The sequence below is a fragment of the Moschus berezovskii genome, chromosome 2 (assembly GCF_049115385.1).
Source record: "Moschus berezovskii isolate FMDL1 chromosome 2, NW_MosBer_1.0, whole genome shotgun sequence".
In the NCBI taxonomy this organism is placed as follows: domain Eukaryota; kingdom Metazoa; phylum Chordata; class Mammalia; order Artiodactyla; family Moschidae; genus Moschus; species Moschus berezovskii.
Window position 1 is genome coordinate 47,246,956 of NC_142461.1, and position 18,894 is coordinate 47,265,849.

Sequence of the window (18,894 nt, forward strand, 5' to 3'; positions counted from 1 at the left end):
CCTGGATTTGTGATTCTATTAAAATCATGAGCTCATCTAATCTTCATAATGGTTTGCTGTAGGTGGTATTATTGCCATTTTACTGAGGAAATCATGTAGCCACAGTGGCATGTATGAATTTGGGGATTTGTAAGATCTTGGGTATATTAAGGGTGAGTGTTGAGACCAATTTACTTCCTTCCCTGAGAAACATCACACTAAATTGGCCCTTATGTTATGTTACTGGGCACGTGCATACAGGTTGTGGAGAAGCCACAGCCTTGCGTGCCTGTGATCAATCTCAGGAATATCTCTGGTACAACTGATCTCAGTACTACCTTTGGGATAATTGACTTCGGGGAGATATCACATCACAATATGCTTTTAAAGCATTTACTCAAGACAGTTTACTAAATTACCTGGTCAGATAGATAACTTAATATCAACAACCTCAGATATACAGATGACACCACCCTTATGGCAGAAAGCAAAAAGGAACTAAAGAGCCTCTTGATGAAAGTGAAAGAGGAGAGTGAAAAAACTGGCTTAAAACTCAACATTCAAAAAACGAAATCATGACATCCAGTCCCATCACTTCATGGCAAATAGATGTGAAGACAATGCAAACAGTGATGGACTTAATGTTTTTGACCTCCAAAATCACTGCAGATGGTGACTGCAGCCATGAAATTAAAAGATGCTTGCTCCTTGAAAGAAAAGCTATGACCAACCTAGACAGCATATTAAAAAGCAGAGACATTACTTTGTCAACAAAGGTCCATCTAGTCAAAGCTATGGTTTTTCCAGTAGTTGTGTATGGATGTGAGAGTTGGACTATAAAGAAAGCTGAGTGCCAAAGAACTGATGCTTTTGAACTGTGGTGTTGGAGAAGACTCTTGAGAGTCCCTTGGACTGTAAGGAAATCCAACCAGTCTATCCTAAAGAAAATCAGTCCTGAATATTCATTGGAAGGACTGATGCTGAAACTGAAACTCCAATAATTTGGCCACCTGATGTGAAAAACTGAGTCCTTGGAAAAGACCCTGATGCTGGGAAAGAGTGAAGGCAGGAGGCAAAAGGGATGACTGAGGATGAGATGGTTGGATGGCATCACTGACTCAATGGACATGAGATTGGGCAAGCTCTGGGAGTTGGTGATGGACCGGGAAGCCTGGAGTGCTGCAGTCCATGGGGTTGCAAAGAGTCGGACATGACTGAGCGACTAAACTGAACTGAGATAGATAACTTGACCTTCCTTTAGGAATAGATCCTTTTCTTGAAAGAAAAAAAAAAAATCCCCAAACCCCACAAAACTTTGGAATGTAATTTTGTCTGAAATAGAATAAAAAATTTAATGCATTTTAGGCTGTTGTGAGCAATGCTTTCTCGACTACCTCTCTCTGAGTGGAAATTTAGGATAAAGCTGAATCTCTTGACATTCCAATGGAATTGAAAGAATCTTGTTCTAGTATTACATAACGAAAGGGGGCTATTAATGTAAACACATTTTGTTGTTGTTCTAACTTGCCAAGAGGAAAACTGTCAAATGACTTACTTTGTAAGCTCCTGTCAGGCAGTCAATTTCAACCTCAGAACAGGCTGCTCCATAGACATAGTAGGGGAAAGGGTCTCCCTCTCCCTTCTCCCAGTCCATGAAGGCCTTGTAGCCCCTGATGGAAGAAGTAAAGTCCTTTAACTTGGAAGTGGGGTGCAAACAATATTGATTTGTTTTAAAAGTTACCAAAATTTTCATTAGCGTTTATTTGATTGATGTTGATTGTGACCACCTTTTAAGCTCAATTAAACTGCGACCTATGTTTGCAATCTAGCTTGTTACGGCAACCCTAACATTTGCCTCCATTTTTAAAGACGAAATGCTTTGTGCTCAAGTTAGGATGCCAAAAAGGAGAAACCAACAAACTATTTCACTTGCTCCGGACCTCACAGGGTGTCTGTATCTTGAGGAATAAGATTTGAGTTTTAGATCTGCACACTGAAAACCTCAATTGATTTTTATTAGGGTTCCCAGAATCCAGGAAGTGACTGCTACTGCTGCTAGTTTGCTTCGGTCATGTCTCTTTGTGAGGGACACTAGATTGTGCTAATTGAACTCATAAGGGACTGATGGTAATACAGGGCTGGTGAAAAAGGGCCAGTAATTCGATGTGTTGTTAATGGAGGATGGGCCCAGCTAGAGGGCTGATCTGCCCTTTTGTTGGGTAGATGAACTCAGGAATTTGAAACTCATTTTGTACAGGGCATTGGGCTGGCTGTTACCTCCTTTCTTCATGAGATTTTCTGTGTGTATGTGTAGTTTGTTGGTTTGTTTCATTTGATTATAAAACTAATGTCAGTACTTCCTGCATTTGACAGTCAGCTATCCTCTTTGTGGGTGCTTCCCTGGTGGCTCAGCAGTAAAGAATCTGCCTGCAATGCAGGAGACCCAGGAGATGCTGGTTCGATTCCTGGGTTGGAAAGACCTCCAGGAGGAGGGCATGGCAACCCACTTCAGCATTCTTGCCTGGAGAATTCCATGGACTGAGAAACCTGGTGGGCTACCGTCCATAGGATTGCAAAGAGTTATACATGACTGAAGTGACTGAGCATGCACACATGCTCCTTTTTGTGTTTCATTTAATTAACATGCATCTACTGAGGGCCTTCACTGCCAGGAACTGTACCAGTGATGAGTGGTGATGACCATCCTATCCATCTCTCCATCTCTCTTGCTTTGTTACCAATAATAGAGCCCATTCAAAATTTCTTCTCAGCTGATACACTAACAGTTTCCTTCTGATTGAGTTCAGAAGTCAAATTAAGCATCTTATCCATCTCTTTTGCTCAGAAAAGAGCTTCAAAATAGAAAGGTTTTATGATAAAAGGAGGGAGACTTGTAAATCTGAATTGCAACTTATTTCTAATGATTTCTTCTTAGTACTCATAGTAAATAATAGTAAATAATGATTAGATGTTGCAATTCATATTTATTTTTACAAATTAGGGGTATTTTTATTATTTACTGTTTCTTTGAACATAGCTCAAAGGCCTATGTGAAATCGTGGAGTTTGGGGCCTAGAAGGAACCTTAAGGACCACAAAATAAAAATTTATTTTACAAATGAGGGAACTGAGGCCCAGAGTGATTTGATGGCCTCATATTTTCTTAGCCAGGTCAAGGCATTATTGTAATTTTTACCTGAAGTATCCAGTAGCTGAAAGACTGATTCTTTGTTCAAAAGCAGCTTCTATCTGCAGAATGGGCATATTTAGTCAGAATAAGATAAACATACCATCTGAGAGGGGAAAATGAAAATATTCTATATACCAAAATTGACATTTGACAATTGTTACTGATGCTTTGTTACCAATAATAAGATCTATCCTAATATTTTTGCTCCTCAGCTGGTATCTAACAATCTCCTTCTGACTGAGTTCAGGAATCTAAATGAAGCAAATAAAATAGAATCTTGCTGCACATCGTGATATAGGGGCTTAGTTCACAAGGTATTTACAGCTTCATTTCTAAGTTTTAGAACTCTGGCCAATGTGTGTGCCAGTGCGAGATTATTGTTTTAATGAAATAAGATATAGGACATTGTAAAGTTGGATGAAACAAGTCATTTCCCTTGAGGCATATTCACAGTTAGGCTTTTTAGTTTTCTTCCTCCCTACTTAAAGCGTCACATTTTTATGGCTTAGGAAGGCTCAGTCTTTTCCTCTTTCTTATTTGGGCAGAGAGGGTACGTTTCTGGTAATTCTTTGCACACTTCTGTTCCTCCTTCTAGTGATGCAGTTCCCTGGGTTCTTACTCCACTAACACCTGGGATATTTCATAAAGCAGCCATCTCAGCCTGGTAATCCCGCCCTCTCCCACAGCCACCTGCTCCTAGGACTGAGTCTACGTGGTGCGACTATGCACTACCATAGCACTCTCAGCACTCGTGTGGACTACTTTCTCATTTGAAGTTACAGACAGAGTGGAACACTTACCCATTCTTCCCAGGTACCTTCTGGATTTTTCTTAATGATGGGCTCAAGGCGTTTCAGAAGGATCTGACAAGCATTCTTAAAGGAGTAAAGAAGTGAATGCTCATTAGAGAAGACAGTGGTGGTTAGGACTTGAAAGCATATTGAAAGAATTTGAAGATAATTTGAAAGAATATTGGTGGATAATCGATCAGTTCAGTGAATGCTTATGAGGTGCCTGACACTGATACAGTGGGAACTCAGCTCACCACTCCTGACCTTGAGCAGAGTATCTGTTATAGAGAGTGTTTTCTCTTCCTTGTTCATTTCCTGTGAAAATATGGGCTCAGTTGAATTTCTACTTTCAGATCCCCTTTCTAAGAATATTCACGTTCTTAATTCAGTTCAGTTAAGTGTCTGATGCTAGGAGGGATTGGGGGTGGGAGGAGACGGGGACAACAGAGAATGAGATGGCTGGATGGCATCACAGACTCGCTGGACATGAGTTTGAGTGAACTCCGGGAGTTGGTGATGGACAGGGAGGTCTGGCGTGCTGTGATTCGTGGGGTCACAAAGAATCGGACACGACTGAGCGACTGAACTTCTCCCTTTTTTTCTAACCCTAACCTTCTTTCATATTTTTTAGCCATTACTATCAGTAGAACAAAATTATTTTCATTCAAATTTGTGCTTTTCAGTCTATAACAATGATATGCCAGTATCCCTCTGGGTCTGAAATATTGTTCGATTCTCTGTCTGTCCTTTTATTTTTCTGTCTGTTCATCCATCCACCATCAAACTACTGCAGTTAGGGCATTGGCTTTGAGTGTGAAGTGAGAAAATAAATTTGTTTTTGTAATAAGCTAGATTGACAAAGTTTCTGATTCTTGATACAGAAACCTAAAACCCTAGAAGACAGACTAATGCATGGTTTGGGCTGACAACCACCATAAACACTAAGCAGTTCTTGCTTTGTGTTTGATTCTACCTAAAATTGGATCTCATGAATTTGAGGTTTCCCAACTTGTTCTGAGCAAAATGAGTCTATTTTTTGAGTCCCTTGGAGATGTCTCCACAATGATAAGATGGATTTGAAAGTGGTCTCTCTTGGTAGCATAATTGCAGTGTCCTGGGAGTAAGGACATATGTCTCCCCCTCAATGTCCCAGTGGAAAAAGTGGACAGTTTATAACAGAAACATGAAAAATAGATATTACTTCAAAAATACATGCAGTAAGATCTTTGAATTAAGAAATATGAAGTCATCATTCTATTCTGAATTAGTGAAGATTTATCTTTTTTATACATCATTTAGAAAAATAAGTACAAAGAAAAAGGAAGTACTCAAGTAGAATTCTTACTGATGTAGAAACTTTAATTGCACCATGTCTACCTGGCTGGGCTTCTGCTTGCCTGCCTGCCTGTAAGAACTTGCTTGTGTCAGTGGAAACTTGCACAGGTCTGCATTATGCGGTACCCAGATTTCTCCTTTCTGTATCTCCCAGGGATAGAGACTGACTGACTGCCAATATTTCCTCCTGCATGGAGCTGGGCCTATGGTTTCCCACTGCTCTGAGTTTCCCCAGCCTCCCTTGTTGTTGGACACTGCCTGAGGCTGTTCTGCTAATGCATGCTGAGGGGAAGTGACTTGTATTCCTCCCAGGTCTTCCCCCATGCTCTTTCCCTTCTCTGGCTCACTCAGGTGATGACGCTCTGGGCAACCTTGAAAGCCACATGTTGAAGATGGAGGAACTGCCATCAGTCTGGGTACTCAAACGACCAAACATTCCTTCTGCAGTATTATAGGCACAAAAAAAGAACTTTTGTTGTGTTGGAGTCATTATATTCTGGGTCTATTTGTCACTTCAGTTTAGGTCCAACTAACACACTCTCCAGGCATTTTGGTGATCCCAAGCCTATGTTCTGTGACACAGATGACTTCTCTGAAGCCAACCACTGTGCCTGTATCCAATTACAAAAACCAGAGATATGGAGAAAGCACCCAGGGAAAGACAGACAGGAGGAAGCACCTGCACGGCTCTGCCATTGATATCTGCTCCGATGGACGCTGCTGTGGCGATGGTATTAGGCACCGTGGCTGTACTTGTTTCACAGATGTGCAAGTAAGACATGGGTATTTTTAATTCACGGCTGGCCACCTATGAGAAAAAGAAATAATTTCAAGTCTGGTAAGATCTTCTTTGAAGACTTGAGTCATTCTTTTTCTTAATTAAAAATTTATTTTTATTACATCCACAATATCCTCTAAAGCCTAAAATAATGCATCTTACAGCAATTAAAACCACTTTTTTGTAAGACCTCATAGCTAGTTTTTGAATCGTTTTCTTGGTAATATTCCACAGCAGTTCTTCGATTCAAATTTAGTGTACCTAGGATGTTAAGGATTTCCTATTTTCTAAATTTTGCATGTGTAGAGAATAGGCCAAGTTGAGATTATTCAGATTTACTTGGTGACAGTGGCAGGAAGAGAGATAGAAATTAAATTGACTGATTCAGAGTTAGGTCCTAAGTCTGTTGGTACTGGTATCAGATGAACTTGGAAGGACTATGAGGGCCTGTTTTATTTCTTGCCCTAGTTCCCACCTTAATTTTGCTTTTAAAAAATATTTATTATTTAGTTGTGGCACATCAGACCTTTAGTTGCAGCATGCAAACTCTTAGTTGCAGCATGTGGGATCTAGTTCTCTGACCAGAGATTGAATCCAGACCCCCTGCATTGAAAACACGGGGTCTTAGCCACTGGACCACCAGGGAAGTGCCCCCAACTTAACTTTAGCTTCCTCCTTCTTTTCTTCTGGGGCTCCCCAGGTGGTGCAGGGGTGAAGAATTCATCTGTTAATGCAGGAGGCACAATTCTTGGGTTGGGAAGATCCTCTGGAGGAGGAAATAGCAACCCACTCCAATATTCTTGCCTAGGAAATCCCATGGACAGAGGAGCCTGGTGGGCTACAGTCCATGGGGTCACAGACAGTCAGACAAGACTGAGCATATAGGTCATGTCACTCTTTTCTTCTATTTGTTTCCACTTGATTAGACTCCTCTAGTACGTGCTGTTCACTTTTCCTTTTCTGTTATTTTCGTTCTAGCGGACACATATGGCAATGAAGATGCTTAACCAAGAAGAAATGAGAAAGAAAGGTAAGGAAGAAAAAACCATTATTTTGGTTGATATTATTTTTTAGTTTTTGCAAAAACGCTTTTTCTAGATGTCTGCAGGTATGAACCTATTCATACTTGCTAATCTTCAAACTAATATTATTCAGTGAATGAATTTTTCCAGAAAGATGCAAAATGAGAAAAAAAGAGGACAATTTGGTTAATTCTTGGTGATGAAAATCCAAAAGGAATTTATTGGTTCGCACACCCGGGAAGGATGGAGGAGTTGGTGTCATGTACATCTGTATCTAGGGGCTTTGTGGTCTCATTCAGTTCCTCGCACCGTCTTTCACAGTCTTTCTATGATAATGGCCATGTTATTTCCAATCGTAGACGAGTTTTATCTTTGGCACAGAATTGTCCCTGACAACTCCTGGCCTATAGCACAGTGGCTAAGCAACCACAAGGGAAAAATAGTTCCTTTCTCCTGGCATCTACACAGCACCCCAGGAAAGGATGCTGATTAGATTTGCTTGGCCATGTCTTTTTCCCAGACTGATCTCTGCAGCCAGCAGGGTTCAGGAACCATGCCTGGCCAGACCAGGGGCCTGTGTCTGTATCTGTGGCAGGTGTTGAGGCAAGGAGGGGGATGAGGTTAAAAGGAACCAGCATTGAGGTGTCCTTCAAAACTACATAGAGTGTGGGAGAGGTATTCCAAAGGAGCTGAGGGACTGAATGGTCAAAAGTTGCAGATGTGCACTATAACAATCTAGTAAATTATACATAAATCCCTATTAGCTCAGGTGGTAAAGCATCCACCTGCAATGCAAGAGACCCTAGTTCGATCCCTAGGTTAGAAAGATCCCCTAGAGAAAGGATAGGCTACCCATTCTAGTATTCTTGGGCTTCCCTGGTGACTCAGACAGTAAAGAATCTGCCTGCAATGCGGGACACCTGGGTTCTGAGTTCGATCCCTGGATAGGGATGATCCCGTGGAGAAGGGAACAGCTAACCACTCCAGTATTCTTGCCTAGAAAATTCCCATGGACAGAGGAGCCTGGCATGCCACAGTCCATGGGATCGTGAAGAGTCTGAGACATGACTGACTGACTTACAGTTTCACAGTTAAATATATTCAATTTAAAGGATTATTCTTTCTTTCTTTTGGGACTATGTCTTCCTACTTTGTATATATGTGTGTGTGTTAAAAATATCTTTTAAAAATTATAGGATGATGACAGTTGATGAACTATTTGTCCTTGATGGTCAAAACAATATATTAGCCACCCAACATTATTGTCCAGACTTTAAAAATTATACATACTAGTCTCAAAATAGAAAAGTTGAGAAACCCCCTACTCTGGATAAACCTGCATGTGTACCCACAACAGTGTTCTGTCAATTCAGTTCAGTCACTCAGTCGTGTCCAACTCTTTGCGACTCCATGGACTGCAGTGCGCCAGGCCTCCCTGTCCATCACCAACTCCTGGAGCTTGGTCAAACTCATGTCCATCGAGTCGGTGATGCCATCCAACCAGCTCATCCTCAGTCATCCCCTTCTCCTCCTGCCATCAATCTTTCCCAGCATCAGGGTCTTTTCCAATGAGTCAGTTCTTCACATCAGGTAGCCAAAGTATTGAGTGCTATGCAGGCCCACCAATGGTGTTTTCACTAAGAACCACCTCCGTCCATAAACCCTGGCCAAAATCCAGGAATGTTTGCACATGTGTGGATTTCTACCACCTCTGCCATTCTAGCTGATATGTAAGTTTTTCAACTTAATAGTCAAGATCTTAGGGTGCACATACAGGGGGTTGTCATTAACTCTAAAATTAGTGCCAAACGTCAGTCATGTCAACAGTGTATAGAGAGATGAATTTTATTTCTCTCACCTGTAGCATTTTGGTGTGAATACCTTGTCCCAGTTCGTTGCCTCCATGTGTGACCAATACAGACCCATCAGTGTAAATATGAACCAGCGCAGCTGCCTAGAGAAACAAAACAGAAGGCACAACTTAGTGCAAGTCAGCGTTTAGGGAGGTTCAGGGTCAGAACTGAGGTGGTGAAACGCCAAGCTCACGGAGTGGCGAGGGTCAGAGAGATAGCTTTCCTGGTAGGACACTGAAGTGCTAAAGGTGTCCATAAAGAACATTTCTACTGAGCCTGGTTTCAGTGGGAGCCCCTTTGGATACCTTGGGAGTTGTGAGTATTGGTTCCAACTATTTGAAAGCCTCTTCTCCGCTTCAATTCTCTGGCTGACCACTCAACCAGCTTCTGAAACATTGCAGGTTGCCCAGGTTACATGCCAACCTGTGCTCAGCTCGGTGTGTAGAGATGAATAAGATGTGGTTCTTCCTCAAATAGCTCACAGTGTAGTGGGAGGACAGGCTGGAGAGTGAGTCATTATTGTGAGCAATGTTCTGTGAGATAATGGACATGGCAGAGGGGCCCTGGGAGAGCAGATCCAGATGCTTCTGTGGAGCCTGGGAATGTGCTGTGCTCATGCTCAGTCACTCAGTTGCGACCCTATGGACTGTAGCCTGCCAGGCTCCTCTGTCCATGGGGTTCTCCAGGCAAGAATACTGGAGTGAGTTGCTATGCCCTCTTCCAGGGCCTCTTCCCCACCCAAGGATCTAACCTGCATCTTCTGTGGCTTCTGCATTGACAGGCAGATTCTTTACCACTGAGGCTGGGAAGGGTGCCCCTAAATGACCACTGAATGGAATCAGAGGGAAGAGGGGTTCACCACTGGGTAAGGTGGGCAAAAGCTCCCCACTGTCTGTCAGGGAAAACTGGCTCCTGACTACAATATGAGGACCTTTGGGATTTGGTCTCTAGAACTTTCCCGGATTCAGCTCTGTCTTTTCCCTCCTTTTTTCCAAGCCTGCGCTCCTTGCCGACCTGTGCTCTTGCTGATGTGGTTCTCTCTTCCTGGCCTCTTCCCTGGCCTTCAGACCTCCACTCTGTTCTGTGAAAATGTCCCTGGACCCTTCTTATTCCCCCTGGGAAGGATCAGTCACCCCTCCTTGGCACTTCCTCTTATGGGGGTGCACTGGGTTGAATAGTGTCCAAGCCTATACCCCAAATTCATGTCCACCTGGAACCTCAGAATATAACATTGTTTGGAAACAGAGTCTATAAAGGTATAATTAGTCAAGATGAGGTCATACTGGATTAGAAAGTGAAAAAAATGTGAAAGTGTTAGTCACTCAGTTGTGTCCAACTCTGCAACTCCATGGACTGTAGCCTGCCAGGCCCCTCTGTCCATGGAATTCTCCAGGCAAGAATACTGGAGTGGGTAGCCATTCCCTTCTCCAGGGGATCTTCCCCACCCAGGGACTGAAATCGAGCCTCCCACATTGCAGGCAGGTTCTTTACTGTCTGAGCCACTAGAGATACCCATACTGGATGAGGGTGGACCCTACATTCATTGACTAGCGTCCTCATAAGAAGGTCACGTGAAGATGGAGGCAGAGACTGGAGTTCTGCAGCCACAAGCCAAGAAACTCCAGGAACCCCCAGAAGCTGGAGGAGGCAAGAAAGGAGTCTTCCCTGGAGCCTTCAGAAGGCCTTGCTGACACCTGGAGTTTGAAGTTCTAGCCCCTAGAACTGAGAGAACAAGTGTGTCATTTTAAGCCACCAAGCTCAAGGTGCTTTGTTACAGCAACCATGGGAAATGAACACTAGCATGACAGGCTGTTCTCTGAGTGTCTCTTAGAGGAGGCGGCCCTGGTCTGGCTCATCTCCAAGTGCTGTAGAGAACTCTGAGCAGGTCTGAATCACAGAGACACTAAATACATATTTGTTAAATTGGACGAATGGAAATGTGGCATTTTTGTTTCCAGGAGGAGGAGGAATTGGGACTTTAATCTGTTCGTGTCTGGAGATACCCAGAGGCCCAGGGTGGCTTGGAGAAGCTCCAGAGCATCAAGGCTTGTGGGTGCTAATAATAGTACTTATTCACTGTGGGCCCATTGACTCTCTGAGGACAGTGCTTCTCTTACCTAATTGAGAGAGTGAATGTTCCAGCTTTGTGAGTCATGAGCTGACCTGGAATAACACACTTCAACTCCCAGGCAGATGATTCTTGGGTGCCTCAATTTAGAACTCTGTGGGGAAGTTAGAGGCCTTTCAAATGCAGACAAAGTCAGTGCTTGACTGAAAGCTGTTTTTTTTTGTACTTAGATGAGAAATTTACTCCCAGGGATGATGGTAGAGAGTAGGATATGGGAGCCGTACAAGTGAGGGGAGATCTGGTATAATAAAAATAAATATGAAGCACAAGGATATATTATATAATATGGGGAATATAGCCAATATTTTATACTAACTGTAAATGGAATGTAACCTTTCATATTGTGAATCATTAAACTGTATACCTGTTAAGGATTGTGCAGCAACTATGCTTCAACAAAAAATAATAATCCCCCTCGCCACAAAGATGTAGTCTTTGGCCCTGGTTCTTGGTACAGAACTTTTAAAACCCTTGGAATTTATTGTCTTCTGTATGCTCATGGGATGGTTCATGGAGGGAATCTAAAAAATTTCAGAATGCGTGCTCATTACTACAAAAATCAACCACGCACAGTCAGAGGGTGCCGTCTCTCAGCCTTGTCTCCCAGTCTCCAGGGAGGGGAGAGAAACTGGGGATTGAGTTCAGCCACCAATGGTCAGTAATATAATCAACCGTACCTATGTAATGAATCCATTACCCTTCCTTGTCAAATGTCAGGGTTCTGGGAGCTTCCGGGTTGGTGAACATATCCACAAGCTGGAGGGGGCATGCTTGGACAGAGAGAGTATGTACACTTGGCCCTTGATCTTTGGGGTCTGTGCTAACTCTGGTTAGTTAGTGCCAGAACTGAATTGCTGGACACCCAGTTAGTGTCAGGGAATTGATGGAGAAAAGACAACACTTGGTGTCAAAGAAAAAAACCATACTGGGAGCTATCTAGGATCATTTATGCTCCATTGATTTGATTCAGTCCAGACTTGTAGATGTAACAGTTAGCCTCCTTCTGCCTCCTTGGACCTTGTGGGCTCCTGTACCCCTTTAAAAAAGTTATTATTATTTATTTTTTGGCTGCTGGGCATATGGTATCTTAGTTCCCCCACCAGGGATCAAACCTGGACCCCCTGCATTGGAAGCACGGAGTATTAACCACCAGATCACAGGAATCACTTAACCACAGAAGTTCCTACTCCTGTTTCCTATTTGAACAGTGGGGGTTCAGTGGGAGTTCAGTTGGGCCAGTGCCCCATCTCGGCAGTTTTGCTGCAGTGGCTCTCATGCTTGCGGATGCTGTTTTCTGCCATTGAGGTATTTTTCTACTGTACTGTGTTGAAAGCGCTTGCAGGTGGGGGACTGCTCAGTTCTCCCAGGTGCTGGGGGAGGGGCTCAGTGACCCCGGGAAATGTGACACTCTCCCCAAGTCAGAGCCAAGTGTGTCCTACAGGAGGGTTACCACCCACACATTCAGGCTTTACCTGATGATAGCTTGTTGAAGCAAAGCCGACTGAAAATTTCATGGGAATCACCGCAATGCCTCTTTTCTTCCAGTAATTCTTCTTATTGAACTCTTCCACTTGCATTCTTCTGTTGTGAAAGGAAGACGTGTCCAGACATTCATTCCAACATCTTATCAGGCTCTCAGGGTTGAACGCTTGTTTGTAGATGGTTTTATCAACTGTTCGGTACATGTTTTTCTCCCTAATCTGAAGTGAGTGAGAAATGGAATCACTAGTTAAGATAAGACAGAAAGTGATTGCGAAATAGAGATTTGAAAAGCCTCCCTACTAAAGCATACACTTCAGTGGGGGAGAAGACAGGGATTTTGTTTCTTTTTCTTTGAGCTCAGTCTTTGTTTTTATAGAAATAATGCAGTATGATTTCTTTTCTTCAAGGTACCAGTCAGGGTTCTGCCTCCTTAAAGTGGAGAGTAGAGGTAGTGACTGAACTGTGAAGGGCAGTGGGATGAAGCGGCTGAAGGAGGAAGAGTATCTTTTTTTTTCCTACATGGTTCAAAAGGTGGAGCAGAGTTAGTAGACAGTATGTTAAAGCAAGGATTTATTGTCATAACGAAGGCTTGTTTTGCTAGAGAGGGAGAGCAATGCACCTACTGACAAATAGCAGATCTTCTCTAAGCCTTCCAATTGCCTTTGGAATGTGTGGTCAAGTCTTTAAAAAATGTATTTAAATACGGGTGTGTCATGTCCTAGAAACTTGCAACATCTGACAAAGAAGCAGGGGAGCCCACTGAGATATGGTCAGGGTTTTTCATCATCCCCAATCACTCTAATGATAAAGGAGTTACGATTAATAGCAGTTATACTGGAATACTACTGGTTTATGGAAACAAATATTTTCCTGAATGCTAACTCATTTAATTCTTGTGGGAACTCTGTGAGGTGAGTCATATTGTCCTCATTTTGCAGATAAAGAAATGGAGCCACAATGAAGCTGCCTATCATTGTTCAAGCGTTCCACTGGCCCAGATGACCTTTCATTCTCTGTGCTATTATTCTTCAAGGCCACCTCAGTGTCATCTTCTCCAGGAAGTGCTGCTCCATATCCCTCCACCAAGCCAGTGTGACGTTTGTCTCCTTTGTATCCACAGAACACTTTATGTGACTTCTCTTGGGATAACCATCATCTTCCTTGTTCAATATTTAGGCATTCCCCTGTGCACAAGAAGTACCCTCAACAATTACAATTCACAGACCTGGTGGTCCTCCCTGTTGAATTTAAAGACAGAGGTTCAAAGACACGGAGAGTCTTGCTGCAGCAGAGGGTCTCTATTGGGGCAAACAGGGGATAGAAGTGGAAAAAGTAGGCTGGGATTTGCTTGGAATGAGTGACGAGTTGGAAAAGTATTATCGACAATTATCTCACTTGTCAGTGGCTGCCTCTCTTTGGTCTGGCATATTGTACATATTATGAACACTTTAGGATCTTGCACAAAATGATATTTTTGGAGGGCATTCTTTTGGCAGTATCTCTCAAAAGTTTTCAAGTGCACCAGCAATTCCACTTCCGTAAGTTTATTGTACAGATATACACAACAAGGCAAAGATATAATCTTGGTACATTTGTACCAATACCAATTAAATAGCAAAAAATGGTTAACAAACTGAACATGCATCAATAGTGCAGTGTCTAAATTTATTTAGACACATAATAGTACTATTCAGTCATGAAAATGAATGAAGTAGTTCATTCCACTAGCGTGGGAAGATGGCCAGGCATACAGTCAAGTAGAAAAGGTAAGGGGCAGAATTACGTGTTTATTATAGTCTCATTTTGAAAATAAGCATATAAGTGCACCTATCCATCATATGTTCATATGTTAATGTTTATGTATGTGGAAATACAGATGGGTGGGTAAACAGAGAAAGAGCTAGAACAATAAACATAGAACTGTTAACAATGGTTGACTTCAACCAATAGGGATGGGGATATAAAAGAAAGATGTTTACTTTTTACTTTAATAACTTCAATATGGTTTGAATTTTAAAAAGAGTAATTCCTTTTGTACAAATTAAAACAAGAAAGGAAGAAAATAAGTTGTTGCTAAAAGAGGAAAGCCAAGATGTGGAGATGAATTCTTTTAGATAGCCCTTAATTTATCTTGAGTTCTGAGCCAGGTCCAATTTGTGTGGCTCTTCCAGGGTATTTCCTTGGGTAGCTGGTTTCCTACCTCATCTGAGTCTTCAGTAGCCTTGGTTATGACTTTAATTTCTACCTTACCTTTTCTGGCGGAAGGCCACATTTGGCTGCCACAGCCGTGATGCATGATTCTGTCACCAGGGTTCCTTGGGGGAAGCCAAATCCTCGAAAGGCCGTGTTGGATGGTAAATTTGTCAGGCATGCACGGCCCCGGAACCTGAGGTTGCGGATTTTATATGCATTTTCCAGCTTCAGGATAAGAAATTCTGTTACCTAAAGTAAAAGGAGATATTTACATATACTGGACAACATTTTTTTTTCTTTTAAAAGTCAATTTTTTTTTCTTTCTAAAAGTCAATTACAGTGTTGAACTGCTTGTGGAACGAGGTAAGTATTTGAAGAAACTGCTCCACAAAGACTCATATAGAAGTTCTGCATTCTGTTCACAAACCAGGACAGTACCGGTTTCTGACACACATACCAGCTCTGAGTCATCCAACGTGCACCCTCCGTTAATGAAGCACTCGATGTCAAGAGCTTTGATTCGCCCGTTGTTCATGAATCCCACCTGTCACCAAATGATGGACATTTTACAATATGTTTGGAATTTAATGCTAAGTTTTAGCCATAGCTGAAACTTCAGCTCCTCCATGGGCAGGACTGAAGACAGACCACTCCCATTTGCTCTGTGGTGGACTACGTCTGGATAGCCCCTTGTTTCTCAGTGCTTGGCAGACAAAGAGCTCCTCTGACCTGAATTTTGCTGAGCCCTTTTCTTTCAACATGTAATTTTCTGGTTTCACAGTCAGTATGGAATTCTAAAATCCTTGCTTGTCTCCCAGCATTTAATTGCTACCCCCTTCTTCCTCGTTCTTGGAAGATTCTCTTCACTTTTTACTGATTTTCCTTCTAATTTAGTCCTTGGTTTTCTGCCTTGTGGAAATGTCTCTGGGATTCCAGAGTGTGTCGGAAGGAACAGAAGTGCCTCTTGTTATGAGAAGGCCTTGGAGATTGGGGAATGGACACAGGAATGACTGCCCTCATCTTACTGTGCTAGTGAAGCTCTTTGTCACTCTTGAAAGATGGCATGAATGTGAGCTGCTGTTACTACCAGGACTCACTGAGTGCACCTAGTATTTTTCTGAAGTTGCCACTCCCTTCCTCCCACCTAGACCATTTTGTTTGCACAGCCCAGAATGAAAAGAAAAATTACCACTAACTCCAATACTTTGGCCACCTCATGCGACGAGTTGACTCACTGGAAAAGACTCTGATGCTGGGAGGGATTGGGGGTGGGAGGAGACGGGGACGACAGAGAATGAGATGGCTGGATGGCATTACCAGCTCAATGGACTTGAGTGTGAGTGAACTCCAGGAGTTCGTGATGGACTGGGAGGCCTGGCGTGCTGTGATTCAAGGGGTCGCAAAGAGTCGGACACGACTGAGCAACTGAACTGAACTGAACTGAACTGAGTGTAGTTCCACCAGGAAAGAATTGGCCCTGGTTCCTTTGCCTTTTTGAAAACAGGGATGAATACATTGATGGAACCATTTACCTATGTGGGGCCACTTACATATTCATACTACAAGGGAAATTTTGGATAATGGATCAGAGAAGTTAGGAAATGGAGCAAACTATACAAGTTCAGAATTTATGGTAATTTTGATAAATGCTAGGCTGAAGTTTTCATGAAGAAAGGATTGCTAAGCAAAACAGTACCATAAGTGAGGGAGCAAAGGGATTCTTAAACTGTTCAATATAAACTTTTCAAGGATTTTGGAAGGGCCTATGCACACATAAACATCTATTATGCTAGTCTATGAATAGTTCTGAATAACCAAGCAAAACTTTGAGGATACATACACATACACATTATAATACTGGAAGTAAAATTATATTTAAAAATGAAACTTTTTTCAAAAAGTCTATTTGTTTTTTAAAATTATATTTTGTATTACTATAATTACCAAAATATTTATAGTCTCAGTTCAGTTCAATTCAGTTCAGTTGCTCAGTCGTGTCCGACTCTTTGCGACCCCATGAACCACAGCACGCCAGGCCTCCCTGTCCATCACCAACTCCCGGAGTTCACTCAAACTCATGTCCATCGAGTCGGTGATGCCATCCAACCATCTCATTCTCTGTCGTCCCCATCTCCTCCTACCCCCAATCCCTCCCAGCATCAGACTCTTTTCCAGTGAGTCAACTCGTCGCATGAGGTGGCCAAAGTATTGCAGTTTCAGCTTTAGCATCAGTCCTTCCAATGAACACCCAGGATTGTTCTCCTCTAGAACGGACTGGTTGGATCTCCTTGCAGTCCAAGGGACTCTCAAGAGTCTTCTCCAGCACCACAATTCAAAAGCATCAATTCTTCGGCGATCAGCTTTCTTCACAGTCCAACTCTCACATCCATACATGACCATGGGAAAAATCATAGCCTTGACTAGATGGACCTTTGTTGGCAAAGTAATGTCTCTGCTTTTTAATATGCTATCTAGGCTGGTCATAAATTTCCTTCCAAGGAGTAAGCGTCTTTTAATTTCATGGCTGCAATCAGCATCCGCAGTGATTTTGGAGCCCCAAAAAATAAAGTCTGACACTGTTTCCACTGTTGCCCCATCTATTTCCCATGAAGTGATGGGACCAGATGCCATGATCTTTGTTTTCTAGTCTAGAACCCTCTTAATAAGTACTAAAACAGTCTCATAACTATGGTATAATTGAAGCCTGATTTATAATCTAGCTCAAACTAAAGAACTCAACAGCTACCATAACACCAACTCCCACAATCCCGGAGGGTGCCTTCACATTGCTCTTGGGCCTATAGGATAATAAGAGTTGTGAGTATCATTTATTTTTTATTTGAAGGTGAAAAAGGAGGTTTTACGGTCAACTATGGTCTTTTATGGGGTCGCAGAGTCAGACACGACTGAGCGACTGAACTGAACTGATGGTCTTTTCCTCTCTAATTATAAAAATTACTAATATCAGTGGAAGAAATAAAATTGTGCTGTGCTATGGAAAGCTGTGGTTTAGTTACAGGGAATAGAATAGTAATATAAAGCAACAACAGCATCAGACAGAAAATCTAGCTATGTGTATGCTATGTGTGCTAAGTTGCTTCAGTTGTGCCCAACTCTTTGTGAAACTACAGACTGTAGCCTGCCAGACTCCTCTGTTCATGGGATTCTCCAGGCAAGAATACTGGAATGGTTTGCCATGCCCTCTTTCAGGGGATCTTCCTGACCCAGGAATTGAACCCATGTCTCCTTTGTCTCCTGCAATGGCAGGTGGGTTCTTCACCACTAGCACCATCTGGGAAGCCCATGTATATGCCATAAGTACTTCCCAAATAAAGCATATTTGATATGGGAAAAAAATTACATTAGATCTGTCCTAACAACCCAGCCACAAATTTGAAGTATTGTTGTCAACAAGATTCCAGCAACTATTTATCATAGTGTGTATGCTATAGTTGAACAAAAATACAAAGGATGTAACTTGAGACAATTTTAAATTATTTCACTAGTTAGTGGATTCTTTTTCTTATTTGAAAAGAGCTTTTTGTGACACTCATAACCATTTGGTGGGAACACTTGTAAAAAATGATTTTGCAGTTAAATTGGTCAAATCATTTCCAAACATCTGTATTGTGAAATAATATTTTTATCATCAAGAAGCTTTGGTATAACAAATGTCTGAAGTTTCTTTTTTTTTTTGCCTTTGAGGAATCACTAACATAAATCCTGTTCCTTAAATAGTGTTTTTATCATTATTGGAAACTGTATTTTTTATCATTTAGCTTCTTCATAATTTTACAGTAGATTTACTAAAATTTCCTCACAAAATGTTATGAGTATCCAAACACACATTTTAATATTGTAGATGTTAAGATGATTGTTTTTTGAATTTGGCAAAATAAAAATAATAGAAAAGGGTAAAACCATTCAAATAAAATGAGGTACTTTAGTATTTTCCTCTTTAATACTTACTTTATATTTTCCAAATAATGGGTGTCTTCCCCCAGTTATTAACATATCGTCTTCACGATCAAGAACAAGACGAATGGGGTGACCAGTTCTAAAGAAAACAAATTTTAGATTCTTTGTCCATCCCAACCATCCATTCATCCATCTACTCATCTACCATCCAGCTACATATTTATCC

At 41.9% G+C, this 18,894-nt stretch overlaps 1 protein-coding gene across 3 annotated transcripts in view; it reads right to left on the reverse strand.

The window, feature by feature from the left end:
* Positions 1-18,894, reverse strand: part of LOC129538402 (aldehyde oxidase 2) — a 79,848-nt gene that overhangs the window by 15,305 nt on the left and 45,649 nt on the right. For all 3 annotated transcript variants that reach the window (XM_088828434.1, XM_055398574.2, XM_088828435.1), the window contains exons 23-31: positions 18,720-18,807; positions 15,208-15,294; positions 14,808-14,999; positions 12,548-12,775; positions 8,953-9,048; positions 5,974-6,102; positions 3,969-4,043; positions 3,175-3,227; positions 1,535-1,649 (exon numbers count right to left, since the gene is read on the reverse strand). In XM_088828434.1, coding sequence (XP_088684560.1) covers positions 1,535-1,649; positions 3,175-3,227; positions 3,969-4,043; positions 5,974-6,102; positions 8,953-9,048; positions 12,548-12,775; positions 14,808-14,999; positions 15,208-15,294; positions 18,720-18,807 — 1,063 coding nt within the window. The remainder of the gene's footprint in view (positions 1-1,534; positions 1,650-3,174; positions 3,228-3,968; positions 4,044-5,973; positions 6,103-8,952; positions 9,049-12,547; positions 12,776-14,807; positions 15,000-15,207; positions 15,295-18,719; positions 18,808-18,894) is intronic.